Raw genomic sequence first — 27,448 nt, 5'->3', positions numbered from 1 at the left:
TACTGAGTGACAGCACATTCCTACATTTCTATTGGAGACTCTGCTTAGGAATGGAGGGTTATTAGCAGGATTTCAAGCTGCATTACAGTTAAGATACAGAGGATTTAAAACAGAATTGTAAATTGTGGCAAAATGTTAAAAAAAAAAAAAAAAAACCTCCACGCAAAAACCCCATAAGAATATGCCCGTGACCAGAGGGATTTCGTGGTGGAAGACAGCAAAGGAAAGAAGGGACAGCTTAAGTGTACTTAAATTGCAGGTTTACCATAAAAAGCGTACAAGTACTGTTGAATTACTACTTTACATATTTTGACAGAAAAAAAAAATGCTTAAGCATTTTGGAAAGTAACCAAAAACACAAATTTCATACAGTATATCATAAACGAAGCACCTAAAAAAATTATTTACATAAAATTTGAAGATAGCTAAAAATAAACACTGAAAATAAAATGAATAAACACCAAAAACCAGAAGCCCTATATATATATATATATATATATATATATATATATATATATATATATATATATAAAAAATAAAAATGTGATCCAGGATTGAGAAGTTGTATCACAGTCTAAATATACAGGGACATTTTTTTCCATAATTCTCTGTGCAACCTGGGGCTAGCAAATACCCCGCTGCGCTGAAAACCCCAAGAAAAGACAAAGGCACAATGAAATAGAGAGCTTACCACCGGCAGCTTTCAGAAAATGGTAAAGTAGGCAAACTATACATCGCTGCCACTCCAATTTTGTCAGAATGCTAATGAGCCTGCTCTGATCTTTACTCAGCTTCCCGTGTTTTCTACATCTTCAAGGACCACATGGCGCTAGCAAAATAAAGACAACTAAATGAGAATTTCGGACGCTTTTTGTGTTGGGACTTGATGCTTTTCACTTGGCTCGCTCATTGAATTTTCTCGACTAAAAAGAGTGCAACAGGGGGTTGAATTTGAACTTTTAAAAGGGTAAAATTTGTACAAAAAGTAAATTAGTGTAACAAGGGAAATATGAGAAATTTCTGATTAATTTCCACTCCATAATATCAATGACACCTTTTGGATCCACTCATAGTTGTCCAACAAGAGACACTGATAAAAGGTGAATGAGGTCTGTGTTCCCAGTGAATGTTTAGTGCTCCTTTAATGCAACGTTCTGCATAAAAGGCACCAGGAAGTACTCGGCATTAGCAGTTGAGATCACTAGTTAATAGGATGATGTCTTTTAGCTTTTGTTACAAGATTATTAGCTAGGATAGGTTTCTGTTCTCGTCGTTGCAAGGTTTGGAGAGCCTGTTGAAGACAAGTGCTAAAATACTGGTTTCTCTGTATTGTATTGTAATGTTTTGTATGTATGGTAAAAGACTTAATGCAACACCTTTTACTGCTTTACCAGGTGATTTTGTCATTCATCTCTCATCTGCCCCTCTTGCTGTATTAATTACTTGAAGTGTTCTGCTTTTCACAAGGTCCCTGATTTTGCCTTTGTACTCACCACAGTAAAACAACCTGTAATAGGTTTCACTGTTGTTATACAGTAAAAAGAAATAATAAAAAAGACAGACATTCATTCACCCATTTTGTGTTGAGAGCTATGATTTCATTTGGAATGAAGTTGCGGCAAGTTAGTGTACAATGTGATTAACTAGGCTTAATTTAATGTCCTCCATAAAGAGGAAATATGTGCTTCATGACTTGCTTTTGTGGGGGGTTTATTGAAACCTTGTGCAGCTGTTGAATTCATGCTATCTGAAATATTTTTTTAAGGCATGATATGGAGACTCAGTTTTTCTGTGGATCTTTAGGTGTCTTTTTTGTTTTATTTAAACTTGAGATGCAGTGATTGTTCAAAGCATCTTTTTTTCAGTTAAAAGATGGTGAATTTTTTATATTTGTCAAGAAACCAAATAACCAATTTTCAATGCCGAAAAAGCATTTTTTGTTGATTTATTTTTCAGTATAATTTCCTGTGGTATCTGTGATGCTAAAGTCAGTAGAACTGCAGGCATAGAGGCATGCAGGGTGTAATGAAATTAACACTTGGATTAAAAAAGAAATCTGTCGTCAGACTCGTGTTTGCTTTAGCCAGTGTTATTAGCTGGGTGTTGTTATCCTCTTGCTTCTGGGGAGTGTGGTGTTTACTGAAGGGTATTTGTGCACTGCGTAGAAGAGCTGTAGAAATGTATTTATCTTCCCGGGTTATAACGATATGTTCTCACAAAATACACATTCAGACAATTACATGAAAGGATCTGCGATAACTTTGTATATATAGTCATCCTGCACCCATTAAGAAACACCTCAGAAAAACCTTTTTTGTTTGCCAGTCTCATGAAATGCATGGAGAAATGTGTATTTAATTCTGTCACTCAAAACCTTTTAAATAGAAAAAGATAAATTAAATAATAAAAAAAAACTCTAATAGAATGTTTAAATGTGTCCCTGATCATTTTATAATAAATCAAATTGAGTCGTGTAGACATTTTCAATATTTTTATACCTACATAATTAGAACAAAAAGAACATGTCATTGAACTCATCCATTGGACAGATTTAACTATTTGCTTTGTTTCAATATTCAGCTATTAAAAAGACTACATTATTGATGAGTTGTTATTTGACACCGGTTTTGTAGTATTTCTGTTTGTGCTTCGATTAACCCAAAGACAATAGAACTTAGTTATTTCAAAGCAGTGCTATGGATGTGAGGTTACATGTGATTGAGATAGTGGTTCACCAGGTTAAGTTAAACCAGAGAAAAATGTGTTGCGACCATTTTAGACCAGCGGCTGCCCTTAAACAACAGTACAGAGTGCTTTATCCTCAGCTTAGGTATTGTAACAGAAGCTAAACTACCTTTTCTAACAAGACTAGAATACAGCCTGCTTTTCTTCAGTGCTAACAAGACTGCTCCACACCGCAGCCCACTCTAAGTAATTAAATCAATCCTTTATACTTACCGTATTCTCCTCTAGTGACAGTACTAGATCTGATTATATGCTTCATGCATATTCAAAGTATGGCACTGACAGCTCTTTAATGAGCTCTTACTTAATCAGCAGGAACAATGTTCATCTTGTTCTTTTTTCCTCAAGACATTAGAGCAACGAACAGTTGGGCTAAAGCGAAGCACGCAGTATTCTTCTGAAAATATATAGCATGTTCAAAAGTGGCTAAGCATGGGAAGTTACATTCTGCCCCTTAAAAGTCTGGTGCACAAATTGGATTACTGGTATTGGATTAAACAGCAAATGGTTGAATAAAAAATTTAAAAAGCTTGCTGTGGTCACAGGGTTTAATATTATTTTTGGTTTGTTTTTGATTAAAGAAACCCGGGTCTTGAAAATCGGGACTAACTTGTAATGGTCCTTTGTTTAATGCCATTAAAAGTGTGGGTTTTTTTTTGGGGGGGGGGGGGGTTGTTTTTTTTTTAATCAAAAACTGAGAATGTACTCATTGAAAAGGGTGAAACAATTATAATATTTGTCAACTGTGAGATATCTAGCTTAGTTTAGTTCTAAATATATTAATAAGCACTAAACAAAAAAAAAAGATGATGTAACACTAACTGCAATTATGATTCAGAATAAATAAATGCATTGCCAGTTTCCTCTTATTATTATTTTTTTTAATTATGCATTAAAAAAATACAATTTCAGCAAAATTATCGCAGAGTGACTGATGGATGCACTACAGACATGCAGAGCTTTTTATGGTAAACCTGCAATTTAAAAAGAAGAAAAAACACCCTTCCACCAGGAATATACAGTAGGTTCATGTCCATGATTATTATTTTTGTTTGAATGCAGCAGTGGCCAAGTCGCTAATCTTGTTGTGGGCCATTGAGGCTTGCTTACATAATAGTGTACTTGCCTGGCCTGCAGGCTATTTAAACTGTTTCCTTCCCTTGCTGTGGCTTTTCAGATGGGAGACAGTGTGTTCGCCCATTCTTTGGGTTTACATTCTGGTGGTGACTATAGGGGCTTTCTTTCCAAATATGATGCATACAAAGTTGTTTGAAATTGGAGCTGGTGTATTTTGGTTTAGGCCAGATTAAATTAAACAAAATTGCCGGTTAAATTCAGGGGCAACAATAAATTTGTTCTGTTAGAGCACACAGGTTTATAGTCCAGCATGGCTCACTTTAAAGTTAACTACCATAATCCCAAGATGATCCAAAGTCATATGTCACTTCCCTGATTAGAACAGGCTTTCCTACTGGACAATCGGCTTTTTTTTCTGAATGATAAGCTTTTTTTCCTCTCAAGTTTTGTAGCTTTCATCATGCTTTTACTACTTTTGTCACAGCCCACGGATTTGTGTTGTTCATATCCGCCTAACTTTAAAGCCAGAAAACATAAAGCAGCTGGAAAAATCACTTATGTGGCATTGTGAATTAATCTGTACAATTTGTTGAAAGTTTGTTATTTTGTAATTGCTGCAGTTTACCACTCAGCAGGGTTACATTTCAATTTCAAAGTAAATATATAATAATGATTATTTACCTTTATCTATAATGTAACTGACTTGAACTATGTTTGTGTATATTATCTGTACATTTGAGGGTATGTAAACAAAAACTGAGTTTCCAGCTACATGGCTTATTTGTAACCATAATTTTCTTACTTTTTTTTTGTACCAGCTGCCTCACTTAGTTCCTTGACATCATTTATGTTATGAAACTAGATACTAATATTCTGGTAACTCTCAATACAGGGTTAAGACTATGGCTTTATTTAGACCATGTGCAATTTTTGAAAATAATTTCTTGTCCATGGAACAAAATGCTAGCAATATCTACTGTAATATCTGCTAGGACTTGTTGTTTAACAGTGAACATAGTCAATCAATTAGTGATTAATAAACTTTAAATGTAAGATTAAAAGTAGCAGTGGCACCAGTGTCACTGGCACTAGGTTGACATGGCTCTCTTTCATTATTTTTTTTATTCCTTTATCCTGGCTTTTTTTCCTGGAACCCAAAGTTGAAAAGACTCTGAGACATAGTTAAAACTACTAATGATTTATTTAAACGTGAACTGTTATTATCCAGCACACTTGCCTCATGCAGATTATTTATTTATTTATTTTATCATGCAGCTGACTTAGTTTCAGGAATAAGGGCAAGTTATGATGATGTGTCACTTTAAATAACAAACAATACAATGTTATGAAGACACATGGGACTATGAACCATTCGCATTACTGGCAGTGTGTAGTTTTTATAGGGCATGGTATTAAAATGCTTTGTCTCAATTGGAGCCCCCCCAGAGTTATATTTTTTATATCTATGGGAGCACCAGTTTGGCGTAGAAATATATGACCAGATAAAATGCCAGAATAAGTGCCCTGTAAAATGGAATATTTTTCTTCACTAGGCTTCTGAATAATAGATAGGTCATCAATTAAAATTTTTAAAAAATCAGTATATTGATGTTAGTAAATGGGACCTGTCTTTTTACAATAGGTTAACCCCTAGGTTAGCTTTTTTCACACTTCCTGCCTGAAAAAAAAATTAAAAAGAAAGCGTGAAAATGCCTTGATGACAGTGGTTTGCATAATGTCCGTCAAATTGAATTATGTTTATCATGATATCTACGGGAAACGCGTTATTTTGCAGACATGAGGTATGAGGTGACAAAGGTACTCTAATTACTCAGAATTAGTGTTTTTTTAAAAGTCAATGTCTGATTCATAGATGAGAAACACTGAGACATGGATTATTAACATTGCTTACCAGCTGTAAGTTTTTAGTTTTTTTGTCATTTTTTGCAAAATGGATAAACCTAACCCTATACACACGCACAACAGTTTAAAGCTTTTTCTAGTTTTTATTATGCTATTTGTTCTTTAGAGCTGGCAGTCAAACTTTATTGGACTCCTACTGTAGACAAAAGCAATGTAAATTAGTAATACTATTCATTTGTTACTGTGTGTGTGACTGAGGGCTTGTGAATGAACGGGATATGTATATGTGAGTATATAGTTTTGGTTTGAGGTTTAGAGGTACACATTTTTTTATATTTGTGTGTATGTGCTAGACTTCCACAATTTCAGAAACTTGCGTGGCTCTCTGGACATCTACCTGGAGTGGTTTTCTAGCAACAGAACAAACATAGTGACAAATTCTAAAAAAATAATAATAATGTGTTATGCCTTTAATATGTTCCATGATTTAAAACCACAGCCATATGTCTGTCAACACTTGGGATTTTCTTATTGAAACACAGCAACAATTAAGCCTCTGGGGAGAATTTAGGTTTTGAGGCTCTTTGTTAGTTGCACTTTAAGTGTTAATATGATATCTATTGTATTCAAGTTTAAAGGTATTAAAATTGTGTTGTTACAGTCACGCTGAATTATACAGAAGAACTGCCCTTGCTGGCTGCATTTTAGAATTGTGTGCCTGCTTGTACAAATATGGTAATCTAAGCTTATATATTGTGATAGCTTGTGGTGTCTTCTATTGACACTGTTACGTATATAATATTTGGCCATAGAAACACATCTTCGCCGTGTTATAATTCAATACATTTCTCACAAAAATACTATACTATAATAAGGGAGCATGATTTTTTAATTTAAAGAACACATTTATACAAATATATTTTTGTGTTTTAATTAATGTTACAGGAAGTATAATGTTATTGTCAGCTCAACATCATTTTGTGTGTATTTGTTTAAGCCAGCACATGTGTGTTTATCTTACATTGTTGTTCATCACACTAACTTGTGTTGCCTCAATTCCTGGCGGTTTTCAACACAATTTTCACAGTGGTAAGCTTTTTATTAAATTACTTTCCTTTTTATTTTTTTCATTTTGTTGTTTTTTTTTTTTTGTGTGTTTTCAGGCAACAATAAAGAGGAGGAAGATGCCATGATGCAGGAATGGTTTATGTTGGTAAACAAAAAAAATGCTTTGATCCGAAGACAGAATCAGCTTTCTCTCCTGTGAGTTCTCACTTTCTGAAATGGTTTGGCAAAGCCAATTTAAAATTATTTCGTAAATGAGAGTTCTGCTTTAAATAGTATAAAAGTTTCCTAAGGTTAGAGTGTTTTATTAGAATGTTGAATCACTTTATATATATATATATATATATATATATATATATATATATATATATATATATATATATATATATATATATCTCATTTGGTAACATTTGTTACGGCAATAAACTTGTCAAACTTAATAGTCTGGTATGAATTATCTTTTCATTCTGTCATTATTACAAATGACACTGGAAGCCAAATTACAGCATAATCAGTGCAAGTTAACTCTTTTTTTTTTTCTTTCTTTCTTTTTTGACACTTGTGGTTTGGGGTTGTGTATCAGTATTTTGAAGTAGATTAATGTTAGGAGAAAGGGTGGTGGTGAGTCCTTAAATCAATCTTTATTAAAGGTTTCTTTAAGTGTTTAATGATTTCGTAATTAACATATTGATGAACTTTTACAACTTGCCTAGGGAAAAGGAACATGATCTTGAGAGACGGTTTGAGCTGCTGAACCGGGAGTTGAGAGCGATGCTTGCAATCGAAGGTAAGAGACATAAAACACTGGTGCTTTTTAGGATATATATATATATATATATATATATATATATATATATATATATATATATATATATATATATATAAATTGTGTGTGGTTTTGTTCCTGAACTTGCATTTTTCTTTAAAGTTATTTTTTCCACATGAAAATTGTATTCTATTGTTTTTATTGTTTTATAATTTTTCACTGAAACTTTTCAGTATTTATTGTTTTAATATCCCAGAATTAGGTAACCAAGAGAGAGAGAGAGAGAGTGCTCCCTCGCTATAACGTGGGTCGGGGACACACACACAGCGCAATATGAGCGTTCTAACCGAAGAGCGTTATAAACGGGAGGGGGTGGGGGGCAGCGTGGGACACATAACAACACACATCTAACTAAAATACATAATAAAATAACTCCCTCTCTACAGTGCACATATAGCGAAGCAAAAATGTGAATTTCCGTGAATTAACCGTGCATAAAGCACCATGTAATCAACGCTATATTTTTTACAAAAAAAAGGTAACATTCCCACTAGTGGATCATTTTAATTAGCAGTTTTTAAACTATAAATAGCCTGGCTAAGTGGTGGTCAGGAGTTTAGTTTGAAGTGACAGACAAGCAAACCAAGTGCGAGAAAGAGAGCGGTTCCAGTGAGGGGAAGAGGGAACAGACTCGCCCCAGGTTCGACTCTCTGGGCGGGGCTGAAGCATCTCGTCTCCCAGAGAAAGCTGCAACTCCTCTCGCAGCAAAAAAAATAACTGCATTAGGAAAGGTAACCACATAATAGGTCTTGTATTTATTTAGTTATAAAACAAATGCTGAATAAGACGTCTTTATAAAGTGCCAGCGCAGCTTTTCTTCAGTTCAGATACTGTATCAAAAGGGAAAGACAGAAACGGAAGTTATACTTAGAAGTTGTTTTCAGTTTTAACAACACTGGTACTGTATTTACTGTAGAAATATTCAATGACTCACTAGTATAGGGATTTGGGGGACATGCTGCAGGAGCGTTATATCGAGGCTTGTTATAACCGAGACCCTTATAGCAAGAAAGCACTGTGTCTGTGTGTGTGTGTGTGTGTGTGTGTGTTTATATATATATATATATATATATATATATATATATATATATATATATATATATATATATATATATATATATATATTATTTAAGTTTAATTATATTTAAAGTTACCATGTTAATAAAACAATAAAAGAATAAAACAATAGCAGATGGGTGTTTTTTCTGCACATTTGTTTAGAAGACAGGGAGACAAAACCCTTTGTGTTGTATGCTTTAACTAATCCTTTTGACTGTGCCCTCTTTTGCAAAATGAACCTTTTACAATCAATGCTAATTGATTTTGCTATTCCATTTTGACCTCTTAACCCTTTTTCTCACCATGGTAATTTCTTTCTTCACCTGATAAGGTACCTGATCCATGGAAAATCAATTCTAATTAGTCTGGCAACGCCACTGATGGCGAAAATAATGGGGAAAAAGGAAGCATATATTCAGTGTTTTCTTTGTGACATCCATCGGCATGCCTTATTTATTAATTTATTAAATTGTACACTCCAAATATAGGTGGTGTTTAATTTTCACCTAATAAGTTATTTCCTATTGTATTAGGATGTGTCAATCACACATATTTAAATAATCATGTGAAGACAGATAAGAGCTACAGAATAGGTAGCATGCCTTTTTTTCCGTTTGATCGGTCAAACTGCCTCTAAAACTCGTTTCTGAAAGGTCACTGAACGGCTATATTAAGACTCAAACTGGGTTGTGTTAACTTTCTCAAGTCCTTTGAGTGAGTGTAGACTGCATACATTTGTGCAGACGCCCGTGTTGTTCTAGACTGTTGCACTTCAACTTCTTGAATTTATTGAATATAACTTATCTGCCTCTTTTTTTTAAAAGGGCACTTAACATTCAAAGGTAGGGCTTTCTTCTAAGAGACAGATAGTTCTGACCCAGTGATGAGGGAAGAGTGCACATCATTTCTTATTTAGTGCTCCAACAGGTTCATTCATGACTGTGCAATACAGACAGGTAATTGCTGATTTGCTTGGCCAGTTGATGACAGAGAAACATAGACTTTTGAAGTGATCATGCAGAGACCCACTGATGGAAGGTGAAGGCAGTTTTATCAGACATGGGCCGGGCTTGACCTGTTAGGGTAGCTTGTGTTTGGACAGTCCGAGTACCTATTTGTAAACCATTGTGCTGTTTTGTGATGTGTGGACAGTTTTCATGTGGCCAGTTGATAAAATACCATGTGTGGACAGTTGAGGAGTTGAAAGGCTGGGGTGTGGGGAGAAGAGCTAGATAAGATTTGTTTTAAAGATAGAACGGGCTCTGTTGAAATAAATCTTATGGAGTCACTGGCTTCCATCTTCAATAAAAGACTGTGACCCACTCAGTACAGTGTAGTGTAAATAATTGAATCATACATCTTGATCAATTAAATAACATTTCTTTGCCAATAAATAAATAAATAAATAAATAGAATAATGTAAATTGGGTTATTATTTAACAAAGGGATTGTGAATTATGGTAAAGGTCTTAACTTTTATTAACAGATTATAGAAGTGGAAAGAAATGATCCTGGATTTCTGCATGCAATCAGTGAATTTACAGCAGTGATAACTGGGTAACAAAATATTTAAAACAAAGTCTGAACAATCTTGTGGTAGCGCTGTTGTTTGTCCTGCCGTATTTAATATTTGCTTAGAAAAGTTGCTGTGGTTTAGTGTTACACACCCAGGGGTAGTCTTTAGAACGTGGCTTTTTAATTTTTCTCCCACGAAATTGATCTTTTTTTTCAGTATTTTGTACGACTTGATTCACTCCTGGTTTGTATTTGAAAGAGGACGCTCTTCTAAAGGGATTTATGCATAGGTTCACTATTTTTGTAGTTACGGTTTATATGATAAGCTTTTTTATATATATTTAAAATCAATATGTAATCCTATGGAGGAGCTTATCCCCTAAAACCCCATTTGTAAATCTATTTTAGCTTTGTTACACAGCCCAGCCACAGTATTCCACAGATTGATTAGGTTCAGCAGTAGAATCATATCAAATGGCCTGCTCTGATGATGTTGCAAACTCTTTCAGGATTGCTAGTTGACTGGAACTAAAGATAAGACTCGATTGCAATCCCCAGTGCACCCTTCACAAAAAACTGTGTTAATTTCCATTAAAGTACAGCCCCTAGTTTTATAGAAATCTTGATGGTTTACTAAAGGACATTTAAACCCTTTAAAGAAGAAAAAAATGGTTTAAGGGTATGGGAACTTTTTTTCAGTCACTTAAATACTGTGAAAGCCCTAGAAAATCTGAAAGAAAAATAACACAGCGGATCGTGCATCTGTATTATATATATATACACACACACACACACACACATATACATATACATATATATACGCTGATCCCTTTTGTGATTAGCCTGATTGTTTTACAACATTGCACATTGTATTTGGAGACGCTACTTGGAATCTCACCAGTTATTGTCGTCTGATGTTGACCTGGCCTTTGTTCGGCAGGTAACCCTGTGTTCAAAAGTGAACCTTTCTTTAAGAAGTGCATTATGTATTGCGGGTGACATAATAACCTCAAGAGAAGGATCTGTTTTAAAGTATTTTTTAATAGCATGGCTTGCAAATAACTTCACTGTTTTTGTTACCGACTTCTACTTAAAGCAGGGCCATAGCCAGCCATGAAAAAGTCACAGAGGCACTTGCCCATGCACAGTGTCACACCCCCCTATTATACTGCAGTTTACAAGCTGCTTCCACTAGCGGCTTAGTGCTAGAATATTAATAAGCTGGGTTTACTAAACTGCGGGCTACCAAAGGAATTTATTATTCCATATTATTAGGCTGATATATGCTTATTCCTAATCAACATTATTACTTTGCCTCACCTTTGCTAATAAGTTGCTAATAAGCCTTGGTCATTTCGAAACCTTTTTGAACACGTTTAACTGCTATGGTGGTGTGAACTAAGCGGTGTCTCTGCAGTCTGCAATGACAGTGGAAGATTTTGAAGAGCACATAGGCTATAGATATCAGTGGGAAATTAATGCATGCACACAACAAGGGATGAAATGCATTTTATTTTGCGGCAAAGTGTAAGAGAGCATAAGTAAATAATGATTACTATGATTTTAAGCGAGGCCCGTGCCTCGGTTGCCTCATAGCTGGCTACGGCCTTGCGTAAAGTATGCATTTTATGTTTATACTAACTTTATTTCCATTTTTAGAAAATCTGCGCTGGCATAATGAGTATAATATATGTAAAATGCCATATTGCTGCCTGGTAGAACAACTGGTGGGGGGGGGCTGTCAAAGAATCTTCACTATAATATTCCCATATAAACAAAATAGCGCTTTGTGTGTGTACTTTACTGCCTTCAAATTATTATATGGAGATGTATCTCATTCTAAATTTGTAAATATAAACCAGAACTCCCTGAAGAACTACTTGCTTGCATAAAGCTGAGCAGTTTGCTCTCTTGAATACATTTTGTGTTGGAGGGGGGTCATGGGGATTTGAACCAGCGCATTCTTGTGTGACTTGTGAAGATTCACATGGTAACCATTGGTGTGCATTGTTAGGTTTATCTGAATAAGCACCAGCCATGTGAGTTTTAACGTGATTGCCCAGGGCAATGGAGAAAGAGAGGGAAGAGAGTAATCCAAAAGGATTGCACACACTCTTTGCTCTGAGTTTTTTTTGGGGGGAGCGGTTGCTTTTTTAAGCTGGTGTCTGATTTCCCTCCTGGTCCTCATTTGTTCTGCTATGTCTCTCATCATCTACTGCTCCTTCTTTTCATTGTTTACCTTCCTAATGAGGTGGGCGGGAAGCCTGCCTTCTGATTGACAGCTGCATGCTCCCACTGACTGCTGAGGAAGGGGAACACTTTGGTTCTTGGCTCGGAGGTGTATGACAAAATATTCTTTTCAGATATGCAGCATTCTTTAAAAGTTTTTTATTGGTGCCCTCTCCCCTTTCCTCCCTTGGCACTGTACTTTTGCCTCAAGTGGGGATTTTGCTGGGGCAACAGAACCAGGGCATAAGGACAATTAAAGTGAGGATTTGGACTTCTGCCTGACTCTTAATACATTTTTTGTTCAGGCAGTAAACAGTAGTACTATTTTTAAAGAAGTAGTCGACATTACATGGCAAATTACTAAAAGTTCTGGTAGAATCAGCCCTCTAGAAAGAGCAGGTCCCTCCCCTTTCCTGCAAGATCCTTAGTTTTACATTTGCTGCATGACTCTCCACCAGCCATTTGAATTGCAACAAATAGCTTACATTTAAACATGTTTTTGTGTGTGTGTGTGTGTGTGTGTGTGTGTGTGTGTGTGTATGTGTGCATATATATATTTATATATATATATGTGTGTGTGTGTGTGTGTGTGTGTGTGTGTGTGTGTGTGTGTGTGTGAGAGAGAGATTATTTGAAATACAACTCTGCCTAGTAAATAACTTAAAATGTTGAAAACATTAATTTTACTTTTCAAGTGACTTCAAAGAACCTGAGGTTAAATGAGTATTCAGATGATCTTTGAGGACAAACATATGGTGCACAGCGTGAAATGTACCCAACTGTTGCAATTTGACGGAATGAGAGAAGAAACGTTTATTCCTATTTAATTTTTTTTGCTTGTTTAATAACAGATACAAATTTTGAAGAATATTTCTCATTATTCTTCAAAAATGTATCATGATGAACTATTTTAGTGAATGTGGTGGCCACCCTTTTTTTTACCATCTAATACTTTTTTGTTTGTTTTGGGGGCGGGGGTAGGTTTGTAATAATTAAGTACATTTTTCAGCATTACTTCATTGATTGATGTATACATTACAACACTCTCAAGCATTTTGTTTTATAGTTTGTGTTGTTGGTAGGAGCAGCTGTGACAGTGCTGTATCATAGTCTTTCAAAGCAGATGGAGTGTACATATTGCTATGTGTTTCAAGGCTTTTCATTCAAGAAAAGCAGGTGCCTAATTCTTGTTTGCGATGTTCAAGGCACCTCACTAGCCCTAATGCATGTACTGGAAAAAACTTGTGTGTGAAAGTGTGTTTTTAAGTTGCAGAACATGTCCTGCATTTATTTGATTCACAAAATGGCTTAATATTTATAACTCGGAGACTTTAAAATATAAACAGTAAAAAAGAGAAAAATATGTTTTTCTATAATTACCGATGTAACAAATGTGTGTTTTCTCACTTTGTGTTTCTCTTAGATTGGCAAAAAACTGAGGCTCAAAAGAGACGAGAGCAGCTTCTGCTGGATGAGCTTGTTATTCTGGTTAACAAGCGAGATGCACTGGTCAGGGATTTAGATGCCCAAGAAAAACAGTAAGTTATGTGGTTCTGTCAAGGCAGAAATAAATTCATACACCTGACTAAGAAATTGATGTTTGTATTCTACTTCTTGTTACTATAACAAATCCTATATTGTATTTGGTGTTTAAATACCGATAATATTATTCTTAGTTTGACATTTTATCAGTATGCTAAGTTTTGCCAGTTCATATTTACATTAGTCATGATATACTTAGAAAAAACAATTTATAGGACTAAACAAGTTTGTTGCTATTAGCCATTGTTATATTTGTATTTGTCTTAACAACAAAAAGCAATAAACCACTTTTAGAATTGCATTAGTATTTAATAAATCAAGGTTGCATTCTTTGAAACATGTAATTGTGTTTGTGTGTGTGTGTGTGTGTGTGTATATATCCGTGTGTGTCTGTGTGTTATTTTTAACACTTAAGAATTTCCTGAAGATCAGCTGCCTTAAATGTTTTGTAGTACACAGACTGTAAATGCTAAAAGAACTATGTGTTCTAATGTTTTCAGGGCAGAAGAGGAGGATGAGCATTTGGAAAGAACTCTGGAACAGAACAAAGGCAAAATGGCAAAAAAAGAAGAGAAGTGTGTCATTCAGTAATTACCAACTCTGCAAAACCAATGCCGTCGCTGGTCTTTATTATCGTGACTATTGAAAGATTTGAATCAAGTTTGTGAACCTAGGCAATAGAAGTTTGGTTCTGCATCATGTAACATGTTCTGTCAATAGTTTTAAATGACCCCTTGTATGCATTACACCTGTTACTAGTGAGTTCCAGGGGGGGTTATTTAACAACAAATGTGGTACTTTGAATGTACATTCAGTCATAAAAACTCAATTGAAATGTATGTGGTCATATAGAAAATTGGTCGAATTGATTGTGTATCCGGGATAATAAGTAATTATTATATGTGGTCAAGACATAGATTGAGGAGCTGAAGAACATGTCATAAATAAAAGGAAATATATCTTTTTTTATTTATTTATTTTTTATATAAAGTCACAACATTCAATGTTAATTTTTATTTTTATTTTTTTTGCATGAGTATTTTTTACCCCATATAAAATAAGAATTGTTGTTATATTTAAAATCCTTAGAATTGTTTTAACTTCCTTGCTGTAATTATTAAAAGTTTACAGCTATTAAAACACTGCAAACCAAACATGCAACGGCCATGTCGTATGTGATTACCAATGCTGGCGTGAACTATGGGGGTTGAGAAACTTGCAAAGGTTTTCTTTAAATTACAATAAAAAGGACATAATGTCGAAAATAATAATTTATTACAGTGTTTCCTTACTTGATATACATGTAAAATAATTGTAACATCTTTATCGTGTACATTTGGTTAAGGACTTTTGTTAATATTTATTGTATACTAAAAAAAAAAAAAAAAAAAAAAAAAAAAAATATTGTGCAAATATAATTGGCAAAAGTTTTACATCTGGTGCAGCTGTATTTGTGTGGAAACATCTGTTTATTTATTCCAGTGTCATATAATGAGTCCTTAATAAAATCGAAATGTTTTCATACTGTATGTTTTGTTCTTGAAGTGGTCTAATTCGCCTGTTTGGTATTACGTTTGCATTTTTTTTTTTTTTTTTAAATGCAGGACTACAGGATTACAAATTTTAACTAAACTCTACAATTTGGAACTACATCGAGAAATACAGATTTTTTTTTTAAATGGTTTGTCTTTTTCAACTTACTGCACCTTGAGTAAAAGTTCAAAATTCGACTACATTTTCATGGAAAATATGTGCGGGATTTCTTCCCTAGTACACATGAAATGAGTAACCAAGTCCTTGTCAGTTTCCATGTATGAAAAGGCTGTACAATTGTTAGAAGATTTGTATACGTACTTAGGTTCCAGTTTGTTGTGTTTGTTCTCTGTTAAAAAAAAAAAAAAAAAAGAAAATATTTTATTTGTAAAAATGCGTATTTATAGGCCAAGCCAATACAATGCAAGTTAAAATGCATTCATATTATATGCCCCCCCCGAAAAAAAAAATACTTAAATTAACTTTAACTTGTTCTGACAAAGAAAAACATGAACAAACTACTTGTATATATATATATTATATATCGCATATATATATATATATATATATATATATATATATATATATATATATATATATATATATAATTAATCGGGTCTTCGCAAACATTGGGCATCTTAAACGCATATATATATATATATATATATTATATATATATATATAGATATATATGTGTGTGTGTGTGTGTGTGTGTGTACATTATATATGTATGTAATGCACAAATATTTTATTTTACTTCTGATTCTGGTATTTAATAATAGCCAATATATTTTAACAGTTCAGAGTTTTTTTAGAGTTAGTCGTGTATGTTTGTTGAATTATATATGAATGTATTTAGTGTTTGCTATATCTGTGGTCTTAAATTTAAAAAAAAAAAAAAAATCACATTAGTCTGGAGAAAGGTAACATGTTAAATTGCAGCATTTTTCTTCTTGTGATGCGGTTCCGTCTGTGTTTCATATTCATGTATAAATGAGTGTTTGCATTTTGTTTTAATTTAGGTTCATGCAGATTATTCATTCCTGAGAGGCAGATTAGACGACATCGTTTTGTACCGAACATCTGTTTACCCTCGGTCCCTTTTTTTTTTGCAGTAAGGGTTTTATATATCAAGAGCCGCCTCTTAATGACACCGGCTACATGCACTTCGCCGCGGCTCGTCACTATTATTAAATAGTGAAAAATAAGTTTTGACAGCTGACATCCTCTCTGGCCTTTCTATACTTTCAAATTAATTCGCTGATCTGTTCTCTGCTTGGGTTTGACTGTATACCCAGATTATGTCGTCTGGCGTTTTGTTTTGTTGTTTTATTATTATTATTATTATTATTATTATTATTATTATTATTATTATTATTATTATTATTTTGTATTATTGTGTTCTATTACTGGTGACCGTATTCAGCAGTGTGCCCATTGAATCGTTTTTTTTTTCAGAACGTTGTTTACCACAGGCTAAAGAATTATGTTAAATATCGTTTTAAATTGTATGCTGCACACAAAAATGTCTGCAATATACTCAAGACGTTAGTCTAACGTATTTCGAAGGACCGAGATTGAATATAAATAGACTGAAAACGGTTTCCTTTGTGAGCGACAGACTATCAGTTTCTTACACTATTTTTTCAAAAAATAATATAATATTACACCAAAACCACTCAGTTTTTTTATATATATCGGATATATAAATTGATTATATTAACATAATAATAATAATAATAATAATAATAATAATATAATAATAATCCTAGAAATTGGTTTAATTGACCAAATAAACACAACAGCATTAAATTACAAATATAAATAATTAAAATGTATTGAAGCAAGCCTTGTCATATTAGTGTTTGTATGTTGTCCAAAGTGCGCTATCGTCTGTAATGGCGCGTTGTGTGTATTTCAAGCATAAAGTTTCATACTTTGTAGAAATATCACATACCGTCAACTTACAACTGAAAACAACACCGATAGAAGAATTAAGAATAATCGCATTTTGCTTTGTAATGCTAATTGTTAAATGTCACGTTTTGCGCTACTTACCTGTATATCTACTCTCCAATAACACGTCATGACAAGAACACCGTACAAAAAATGGTTAAACCCCACACCATAAAATCCTATAGTTGTACAAGTTAAGAAGAAGAAAAACATACATTTTCTATGAAGAAGCGTGGCAGTTAAACACCTTAGGTCGATCTGTGCGAATGGATAAATCTCCCGTGCATTGTACTTGTATAAAGCTTTGAAGTCTGTAAGCTTCACCTTCACAGGTGTTGATCAGTTCGATTTCATGGAGCCCCGGCCATTGAATCCCGTAGAATTTCCCTCCTTCTTTTGAAAAAAAAAAAAAAAAAACCATGGGAAGTTTTTTTTTTTTTTTTATGAGAGCTTAACAATTTCATATTTTATGCATCGTCGTTTTAGCACCAAAAACATCCACAATCTTCTACAATCCTGCCAGCTATACAGACAGAGAATATTTTTTTCCCCCTTCACTCCCTTAATCCAGGGTTTTATAGGCTCAGCGTTAAGAAAATTCGCCTGCAATTTGGGATTAGACAAATACTCTTATTACAAAAGGTTAGTGCTATTTGATAACCTTGATACACATCGTCTTAAACCGAGATCATGAATAAAAATCAGTTTGCAAATCTGGTGTTGTTAAAATGGAGGAATACATTATTTTGTTTGTTAAAACCACATTTAAAATATTATCGGTATTACAGTTTCTCAAATTAAACAAACCTTTGATTCCAGGCTTGCGAGTGAGAAACTGTACGTCACATACATGTGGGCTATACAACATGAAATGTCGTTGATTATAGTATTGTTACACGATGTATATAGAAATCTTGCAATTTCTTTTTTTTCATATCTGTATATGATAAAGGGTCTTTTATTATGCAAATGAACAAAGCCAGTAAAGACTATATATTTTTACTTGGATTTTATTTTTATTTTTTTTAATCCCAGCAAGAATTTTTTTTTATCTCATTTTCTTTGAAAGTTCTCCTTTTTTATTATTCTTTTGTGAATTGGCCGCGGCATCTTTGTTCTTTAAGAAAATGCTTGTGTCGATGACTTTTTGGGACTATAGAAGAACCGTGTAAACCCAGCCTTTGATTAGATGTCCTATATAGTCAAAAATGTAATTTCGCTCTTCTGGCGGTCACTTGCTTTGAACATTAGCTCGCTTTCAGCTCCAACTTCAATTAGAATGAGTTGATTTTGTGAGATCAACGAAAGGAGCGAGCAAAGCCTTGTTAAGGTCCTCAGAAGATCTCACCGATCTTTTGAGAAACAGTTAAGGAAACAGTGCACCCTCCATGATATTCTGTTACCGTATTTTATTGGCATTTCTTTAGGAAAGTGACGCTTGAAAGGTACTTTCTTTGATATGCAGCCATTGGTCTCTCTTGCCTGATTTGATTTATTTTTTGGTGTCGGCTGGTTTCTTTTTCTTTTCCGATTGTAGTCCCTCTCTGTGAAAAGACGGTTCCTATTAAAATTTACGCTGACTATTCCGAAATGTAATTCTAAGTGGGGATTAACCCGTCATCAATATTCATGAGGAGGTGTTAAAAAAAAAAATTAAAATGGAATACAAATGTTTTTGTTTTTGGCATTTTTTTCTGGGCTTTTTTTTTTTTTTTTTTTTTTAATAAGGTTGCTTGTATAATAAAAGAAAAGATTTTTAAAGTATATAGGACATGCTTGTTTTTTACGCACTCGCTCCAAACACATATTTATGTTCATCCTGGATAAAAACAAATCTCATTATAGAAAATAGAACTCATAACTTTGTGGAAAATGGAAAGCTGCATTTTGGTAAACATAACTCCTTTTTCCCGCTTTGATTGCCAAACATTTAAACACAGGGCTAATATTGGGTATTAGGTTTTATGTTTTTTACAAAATGTTCAATTTTAGAGAATAACTTTTTACGAATTTGTCAAAAAAAAAAAAAAAAAACCTGGGAAATGTTTTGTTTTTTTCCCCTTTTTGCGCGCAGAGCATTATGTATTTCTGCAAGTTCTAACAGCATCGTCAGCTGCAAACTTTAAACTGTGCAACAAATGAAGGTAAACAATGACTCGGTGTATTTTATGAATACGATTTTGCAAAGCTATTGCGCCGCTTTGACTCGTTTATAGCTGACTGCAGTACCACTTGAATTTTAAAGGATAAAAATAACAAAATCAAATTTGAAATGCTGCCACTGATGGAGAAATAATTATATTTTAGAAATGTTTAAAAACAAAATACTTTACATTAAAAAATAGGGAGTTTTTTGCTCATAATACGCCGAATCAAGAAAATAAAAATGATCTGAAACACCTAAACCCAAAGATTAATTTGTGTAATTACTAAACAATATATTGTTTTTGTCATCTGTCCGCCCGATTTACTTTGCGAAACCTTGGTTTATGTGGTACTCTGTTCAGCTCGGTGAAGGGGGACGTGTTTCCTCAACACTCTTAACCGCTATTGATTCAGATGGCTGTCCATCATTTAAAAACTGAGCTCAGATTGGTGGGGGTGGGCGGTTCCGCAGGTGTCTCACGCTCATAGAAGGATAGGACAGAGAGAAGGTAATCAATCTTCATCAGTCTACATTAGGAATCACCTTAACAACTGCGCAAGACAGTTACCAAGCAAGGTAATGCGTTTGATTTATATTGTTTTAAACACTGCAAACTTTCACTGATTACAGCTGCAACAGTACCCGAACTACGTAAAACACGTGCATTCTGTCTTTGTCAATATGGTAGACACGCATGCATTATTTAGACTAGACATACATCGATACGCGCTTTCCTTCTAATTTCTTTTGTATCCGTCTTGCATTCCAGACTTGTACAATCCGTGGATCTTTTGAGCGGAAATAAGGAGTTTATTTCGATTGAACGCTGAAAAAAAGGTATGTTTATATCTTAACTGAGGGCATTTTTGATATGTAGGCTACTCCTTTATTAACTTGTATTTCAGTTAAGTTTTAATATTATATATATAATATATATATATATATCTATATATATATATATATTATATATTAATTGTATATATATGATCACCAGCCGGTTATAAATGAACTACATGGTTTATGTAGCCACTAAATGTAAATCATGTTGGCTGAAGGAAATGATACAGACTCGAGTTAATTGTCTTGTATTGAAGTACATCGGGCTATACTCTGAATAAGAACAGTAGCCAGAGGAAAATACATACATCTAAAACGTTTGCGCAGATATAAATAGCTCGGGTGACAATTTGAAAATAAAAACTGCGCATAGCCGTTCGCTCTACTTGGAAATACGAATGCTGGCTAGAGCTATGAAAAACTTGCCGTGCAAGTTTTTTTTTTTTTGTATGGGCTTGTCTGGTTTATATTTTATTCTCATGGAAATTACACATTTTAAGAGCCCGCTTGCCCATTAAAAATGTTGAATCTATTTAGTAGATAATTGGAGAGGCGTGTTTTGTTTTTTTGTTAATTTTATTTTGCTGATAAGACCCCTGCTTTTAAATGGTCTCCCCGGAGGTCTAATCTAAATTGTAATTGTGTTCATTTGCACAGCGCTCTCGCCTTTTCAATCTAGTTTATCTCCGTCCTGTGGCGCTACAAATTTAGTTTAGGAAACATCTAAATACACAGAATAGGCCGGGTTTACTGCTGGTTCATTTTCACAGCACGGGATCGGGTCTTGCCTTTATTTAAAGGGAGAAGTTACAGTGAATTAAACTAAACATTAAATATTACACGTTTTATATGTAATTGCTGGGGGTGGGGGAGGTAAATTTTAAAACATAAATTAAATAAATCTTAACAGTACGCATATGACTACCAAAAAGCCTTTAGTTATAGGCTATCCTAGGTTGCTACTCCTAAAATAACATGTCTACGTTGACATTGGAATGTAACAACTTAATTGTGGCAGGTGATAATTAAACAAGATTTTCCTAATAAATGTAAGTTAAAAATGAAACATTTTTAACGTATTATTTCAAGCACTGCAGTTGTTATTATTAGTTAAACCTGTCTTTAATTAAAGTGTTGGTTAATTCTGCAAATTAGTCTGCTCTAACGTGAATGTATGTGCATTCCAAAAAAAAAAAAAAAGTTGGTATATTCATGCTTCTGAATGTATCCCGATTGGAGTGCCTTTTTACACCAAATAAGGAACCTGTGTTCAAATGATTCTCATTAATTCCTTAAGACAATTTAATGGCACATTTTATTCTCTTATCTGTCAAAAAAAATCAATTAGTTTCATAAATTTACGTGTATAATGTATAAAGTTTTACCAGCATTATGAAAACGCGGTCCGTCGTTTAGCGATTGTCCAAGATGATTAGAATGGTCAGGTCTATACGTTTTAGTAAATAATTGATTTAGCTTCTATACTTCACATTGCATGTTAAGTAGCATCGTTTTTTTTATTTATTTTTTTTCTTAGCCAATGTTAATTAGAATGGTTGTATTTAAATGTATACTGTAAATAATGTTAAATCAGTGTTATGAGTCATTGTTATATGATTTTAGTTTTATTCACTTGTTTGAAATAAGTAAAATAAACATTGAAGGTGTTTATAACATGCGTGCCATAAGCTGTGTGTTGTTATTTCTTCAATGTGGATTTTTTTCTCTCCAGTTTACTTGAAGAAACTCACTGACGGAATTAATACCGAAGGAAGATTGGGGGGTGGGAACCCTTAAATCAAAACAGCAGAGTCCGTGGAAACGTTAAGCTTTTAGCATGATGTCATACCTCAAACAGCCCCCTTACGGAATGAACGGACTGGGGCTAAGCGGTGCCATGGACCTACTGCACCCTTCTGTCGGATACCCTGGTAAGTTTTTAAATTGCAACATGTATCGTATTTGCCACCGTATTCAACGTGAATATATGAAAGCATGGAGTTCTTTAAATTGACATCACAGTACGATCCGATAGTCTGAAAACGTATGTTTTGAATTGTACTTGCAGGTCAAATCAAACGTGTTTGTTTTTTAAAAATTATATTATAGCCCCACCCCATACAGAAGTAAAGAGAAATTTGATTCGTTTGTCTTTTTATTATTATTTTTTATTAATTATCATCAGTGTTCAAATTGTTTTGACTATGTATCCCAGATCCCACAAACAAAACTATACCCTGTATGATTCTAATACATTTAAATGACTTTAGGTACTAAGGGGTTCTCTATTTACTTACGCCGATCTGGTGGCATCTCCCCGCTAGTAACAGTTTAATGGAACTAATGACAAATTATTTGGGGATTTCTAAATGTGTATTGGTGATGCAAGTAGTTGTGTGCAATAAAAACCGAAAATGAGTCCAAGCTGCGCGCATTAGGACTAATCTTAAATTATGTAAAACTAATAAATCTAATTACCATTCAAGTGTTTTTGTTTGTTTTTTTCTAGTGCCTCATGCTTCTTAAAATCTCATTTTTGTTTAAAAAAAATAATAAAAATTGAAAAATGCAGGTAGGGTTATCTTTTCAGTCGAAATACTATTCTGACCAAGTCACCATGAAACATCATTCCAAATAACAAAGATATATTCAATAAAATATAGGCCTAGGCTTAGTTTGTTTTTGGTGTAGATACCAATATATTTTAATTGTATGTATGTATTTATTTATTTATTTATTTATTTATTTATTTATTTTAACTTTTTGTTTTGTTATATTTAGCGACTCCAAGGAAACAGCGGCGGGAGAGGACAACTTTCACGCGTTCCCAGCTCGACATTCTGGAATCGCTTTTTGGCAAAACACGATACCCGGACATATTCATGAGGGAGGAAGTCGCTTTAAAAATCAATTTGCCGGAATCGAGAGTTCAGGTGTGTACACGTATTAATATTTTACGTTTACCAGGATTTTAATAATTGAGGGAAATATTGTTTACTTGCCTATACCGATTATAGAATATCAAGCTAGTCAGTAATGTGCCGTAAAACCGCAGCTTTTGTTTAATTGTTTACTGCATAAGATTAAAAAAATGAACCAAAACTTTTAATTTTAGTGGATCAACATAAAAAAAAAATCTTAAATAAGCTTCCCAATAAAGTGGCGCCCTCTTGTGAATAGCCGTTGCTAGTTTGAGAGAAACACAAGGGTGATTCTGAAATGGAGAAAGTCTTTCCATTTGTTTCAAATTATATTCCTTCTATTTTAAATCATTTTGTACTACATTTCTTATCTGTCAAACGTGTTCTATACAGCTTGGAGGCAGGCACTTGCTGACTCGTTTTGAAATATAAATACATTTTCAGAGGGAAATGCAAAGTGTGTGTTAGCTTTAAAATACAAAACACCTACATTAGTAATGAGGGCGTATACGTTTTTGTCTCGCCTTTTTGGCACGCTTGTATTTGTTTGCCTTAATGCCCAATGTTTGTTTTTGTTTTTTGTGCGGGGGCTGGTTTCTTATGTTTGTGTGTCTTACAAGAGGGGCAATACTCCAAAGTGATTGATTAAACGTGTGGTGGTTTGTAACAAATCAAACAAATAATGCTAAATGCTTTTTAAATTTGGTTTAAACTTTAAATGCTAACACATACATAATTGAACTAAATGTAAAATAAGCAAAACCTTCCAATCACTGTACCAAGTAGTTGCTATTGGTTGTGTATTAAACACACCATGAATGCCATCACCTAGCCTAGTTCTATTGCAGAAAGACTTGCTGCAACTCGCGTAGGATGTGTTTTAAACACGTAGATTTTGATTTGCTTATTTTAAGCTGTAATATATAAATGTTCAATATCATTGGAGTTTTTGTTTGTTTTTTATATACACATATTGACATTTACTGTAGGTTACATGAGCACAGAGGCCCACTTTAGGCACTGACTTCTGAATTAGTAATTAAGTAGCTTTTCACAGTAGCTCTGTGAAATAGGACCCACTGTAAGCATTGGAAATGCAAATGTTCCTTAACTGCTATTCAATTTTCCATTTGTTTAATTAAATGTTATTCAAAACGGTGATGTTCTGTAAATGCTTGAATTGTAAACTGAACTCTTTAGATGAACTTGCCCCCCATTTCTTTTTTTTACATTTAGGTATGGTTCAAAAACCGTCGTGCAAAATGCCGCCAGCAGCAACAGAGTGGAAATGGCGTGAAGGCCAGGCCAGCCAAGAAGAAAGCGTCCCCCACCAGGGAGAGCACTGGCTCGGACACCAGCGGCCAGTTTACCCCTCCGACCGTGTCCAGCTCAGGGTCGTCTTCCTCGTCCAGCTCCACCTCGAGTAATACTGGGATCAGCAACACCTCTACCTCCATCAGCAACCCTGTGTCGTCCATCTGGAGCCCAGCTTCCATCTCTCCTGGTTCAGCACCACCTGTTGCTATCCCTGACCCTCTTCCTCCCACCAGCACCTCCTGCATGCAGCGGTCAGTCTCCAGTACATCCGCAGCCTCCTACCCCATGACCTACAGCCAGACCACTGGGTACAGCCAGGGCTACCCAGCCCCTTCCAGTTCCTACTTCAGTGATTGCAGCTCCTACCTGACTCCCATGCACTCACACCACCATCCCCACCAACTGAGCCCCATGGCGCCTTCCTCGATGTCTGGACATCCCCACCATCACTTGAGCCAGTCCTCAGGCCACCATCACCATCATCACCATCAGGGTTACACAGGAGCTGGATTAGCCTTCAACTCCTCAGATTGCCTGGATTACAAAGACCAATCCTCTTGGAAACTCAACTTCAACACATCAGACTGCTTGGACTACAAAGATCAGGCATCCTGGAGGTTTCAAGTCTTGTGAATAAACGAAACCACCAACAAATATCTTCATTTGTTTCAATAAAGCTTTTATGAACTTAATTGTCTAATAGAGTTAGAGACATACAAAAGTTTTCATCCCTTGAAAAATTAACCAAAAGTCCTTCTCATTCTCCTGTGGACAGAAGTTGCCCCAGCATTGACCACCAAATATTTTCTCCACTCTGTGCAGGTGTGATTTTGTTTTTTTAAATGAAATGATTTTCATTTTTTTTTTTTTTTTTAACAAAGTGTGGATCACAGAATACCGGACAAAAGTTTTAACAAAAGGAACGTTTTATTGTAAGGTTTTGTTTTTACAGGTTTAACCAAACTACAAAGCGCAAATTATTTCCAAGACCTGCTTAGGCCTGCTGTTGCAGCAGGGTTGAGGGGAGATTTGCTGCAAGAAACTTTGAAACGTGACAGATTGACAAGTCAATACAAATTGTGTGTAGACTTTTTTAAAATTTTCACTGTTATTTTGAGGATGGGATGGGGGGTGGGGGTGGGGAGAGTCGGCTGCATGAAGGAGCTGGACATTTGTAAATATAATTAGGTCAGTTACAGTGACCACATTTGTTTGTTACTGGATTGCATTTTTTTTTTAAATTATAACAAACCATAATGTCTAAAACACTGTAAATGTCCTGTAGAACATCATTTAATGTCAACAACACTCCTAGTAGTAAAATCTTAAGAGAAATGTTTGAATTCTTACTTTACTTTGCGCCCCCCCCACCCCCCACAAAAAAAATGCAAAACACAATGGAAATATTGGATGTAGTCAAGTCGGACCTAAACTTCTTAGTAAACGCTAGAGCATTGTTTATAGTGATGTATGTTGCAACCTCATTTAAATAAAAAATAGCATCAATTGTACATCTTTGTCTAACGGTCTTGACTGATTTTTTTTTTTTTTTTTTTTTTTGTATTTATCATGCAAAACAATTCTGGAACAATTTCAGTATGCTAGTGAAATGTTGAACATATTTAAAGCCGGGCTACGTATGTGTAAGTAGGTATACAAATATATCCATATATATATCTATATATATATATATATTATATATATATATATATATATAGATATATATATATATATAGTTCTACTGAGTTGTGCTGGACAAAATATCAAAGTTGCTTTTGAAGAAACTTTACTCTGTGTTACTCAGCCATGTTATGTAATCGCTCAGTTTAACTTATGATTGTGAAGTCGTAGAACCTATGAAATAATACACTATTTGTTAGTTTACTAAATATGCAAAGAAAGCCCGCCTAACTCTTTAATTTTGTATTTTTCTTTTTCTTTTAAACTGTTCCACTTTTTAATATCGCTTGTCTAGTTTCATCCAGCTTCTACGATCTTAGTTATTTATGTCCATACTGTGTCCACTTTGTTATATTATAACTAAATATCGGATTTCTGCATTTAAAGTTTCAGAAGTGTTTTGATTTTTGTAAAAAGTCCCAGTCGTCATACAAAATTGAAAGCGCTAATTGCAGTACGTTTTGCATGCGTTATTTGTTTAATGTGTCGGTTAAGGGAGTACCGGTAGGTTAATGATTTGATTTAATGTATTGCAGTGGGAAGAATCTAACTCCCTAAACTCTCAAGATATACAGTAGTGTTAAACGTCCAAAACGTGAACACAGTAGAAAGTATAGACTGATTCCCCATGCTCTGAAGTGCTTTAAAAAAGTTAGTTTTTATTGGACACTCATCAGGTTGATATCAATATAACTTTGTATTTATTCTTCGGTGAAGAATAAATACTTTTATTAACCTGGCTAATGAGGTAACGACCTCGCGAGTAGCAAATAAACGCCGTGGTCAAATTATTGCAAGCGCAAGCAGTAATTACGTTAAAATAGGGTTAATTAGGGCCTGCTCTAATACATGTTCTGTCACTATTTTTGTTAACATTTTGGAGTTTAATGGGCTTAACCAATGAAATACAATTTGCATGTATAAGCAAACTGCACGGTGTTGGTGTCTTCGAATCGATAACTTGCAAATACATCTTGGCCTTTGTTTTAATTGTTTGAAAACATGCTTTACAAACACAAACAGTGTTGCCAAAATAAGTGTTATGTGATGTATTTGCGTGTGAAGGACAGTATAACCACTAATAGGTACCGTTAGATTATTTGTATTTCTTATACTTTTGTCTATTTTGAGGTATGT

General features: G+C 34.3%; 2 protein-coding genes across 13 annotated transcripts in view; both read left to right on the top strand.

Moving 5' to 3' along the window:
* ehbp1 (EH domain binding protein 1) overlaps positions 1 to 15,443 on the top strand; it is a 166,275-nt gene extending 150,832 nt beyond the window's left edge. For all 11 annotated transcript variants that reach the window (XM_041252991.1, XM_041252990.1, XM_041252989.1 and 8 more), the window contains 4 exons: positions 6,849 to 6,948; positions 7,464 to 7,537; positions 13,803 to 13,917; positions 14,422 to 15,443. In XM_041252991.1, the coding sequence (XP_041108925.1) occupies positions 6,849 to 6,948; positions 7,464 to 7,537; positions 13,803 to 13,917; positions 14,422 to 14,512 (380 nt within the window). In that variant the 3' untranslated portion in view covers positions 14,513 to 15,443. The remainder of the gene's footprint in view (positions 1 to 6,848; positions 6,949 to 7,463; positions 7,538 to 13,802; positions 13,918 to 14,421) is intronic.
* Positions 15,444 to 20,059: 4,616 nt separating this feature from the next.
* On the top strand, positions 20,060 to 26,007 carry LOC121317258 (homeobox protein OTX1 B-like). Of its 2 annotated transcripts, XM_041252985.1 has the most exons (5): positions 20,060 to 20,132; positions 20,326 to 20,393; positions 22,126 to 22,324; positions 23,175 to 23,326; positions 24,551 to 26,007. In XM_041252985.1, the coding sequence occupies exons 3-5, from the start codon at positions 22,231 to 22,233 to the stop codon at positions 25,262 to 25,264; spliced, it is 960 nt and encodes a 319-aa protein (XP_041108919.1). In that variant the 5' UTR covers positions 20,060 to 20,132; positions 20,326 to 20,393; positions 22,126 to 22,230; the 3' UTR covers positions 25,265 to 26,007. The 2 variants fall into 2 exon arrangements, with proteins under 2 accessions (XP_041108919.1, XP_041108920.1); XM_041252986.1 differs by lacking the exon at positions 20,326 to 20,393 and having other exon boundaries at positions 20,077 to 20,132.
* Positions 26,008 to 27,448: the final 1,441 nt, after the last annotated feature.

The sequence above is a fragment of the Polyodon spathula genome, chromosome 6 (genome assembly GCF_017654505.1).
Source record: "Polyodon spathula isolate WHYD16114869_AA chromosome 6, ASM1765450v1, whole genome shotgun sequence".
In the NCBI taxonomy this organism is placed as follows: domain Eukaryota; kingdom Metazoa; phylum Chordata; class Actinopteri; order Acipenseriformes; family Polyodontidae; genus Polyodon; species Polyodon spathula.
The sequence above is the reverse complement of the archived record's forward strand: the minus strand, read 5'-3'. Positions and strand labels throughout refer to the sequence as shown.

What these genes read in the sequence shown, in the direction of transcription:
- LOC121317258 (XM_041252985.1), top strand. Translation starts at nt 22,231, where the DNA reads ATGATGTCATACCTCAAACAGCCCCCTTACGGAATGAACGGACTGGGG. An exon ending in CCCTTCTGTCGGATACCCTG is followed by an intron (nt 22,325 to 23,174) that starts GTAAGTTTTTAA and finishes TGTTATATTTAG; the next exon opens with CGACTCCAAGGAAACAGCGG. An exon ending in TGCCGGAATCGAGAGTTCAG is followed by an intron (nt 23,327 to 24,550) that starts GTGTGTACACGT and finishes TTTTACATTTAG; the next exon opens with GTATGGTTCAAAAACCGTCG.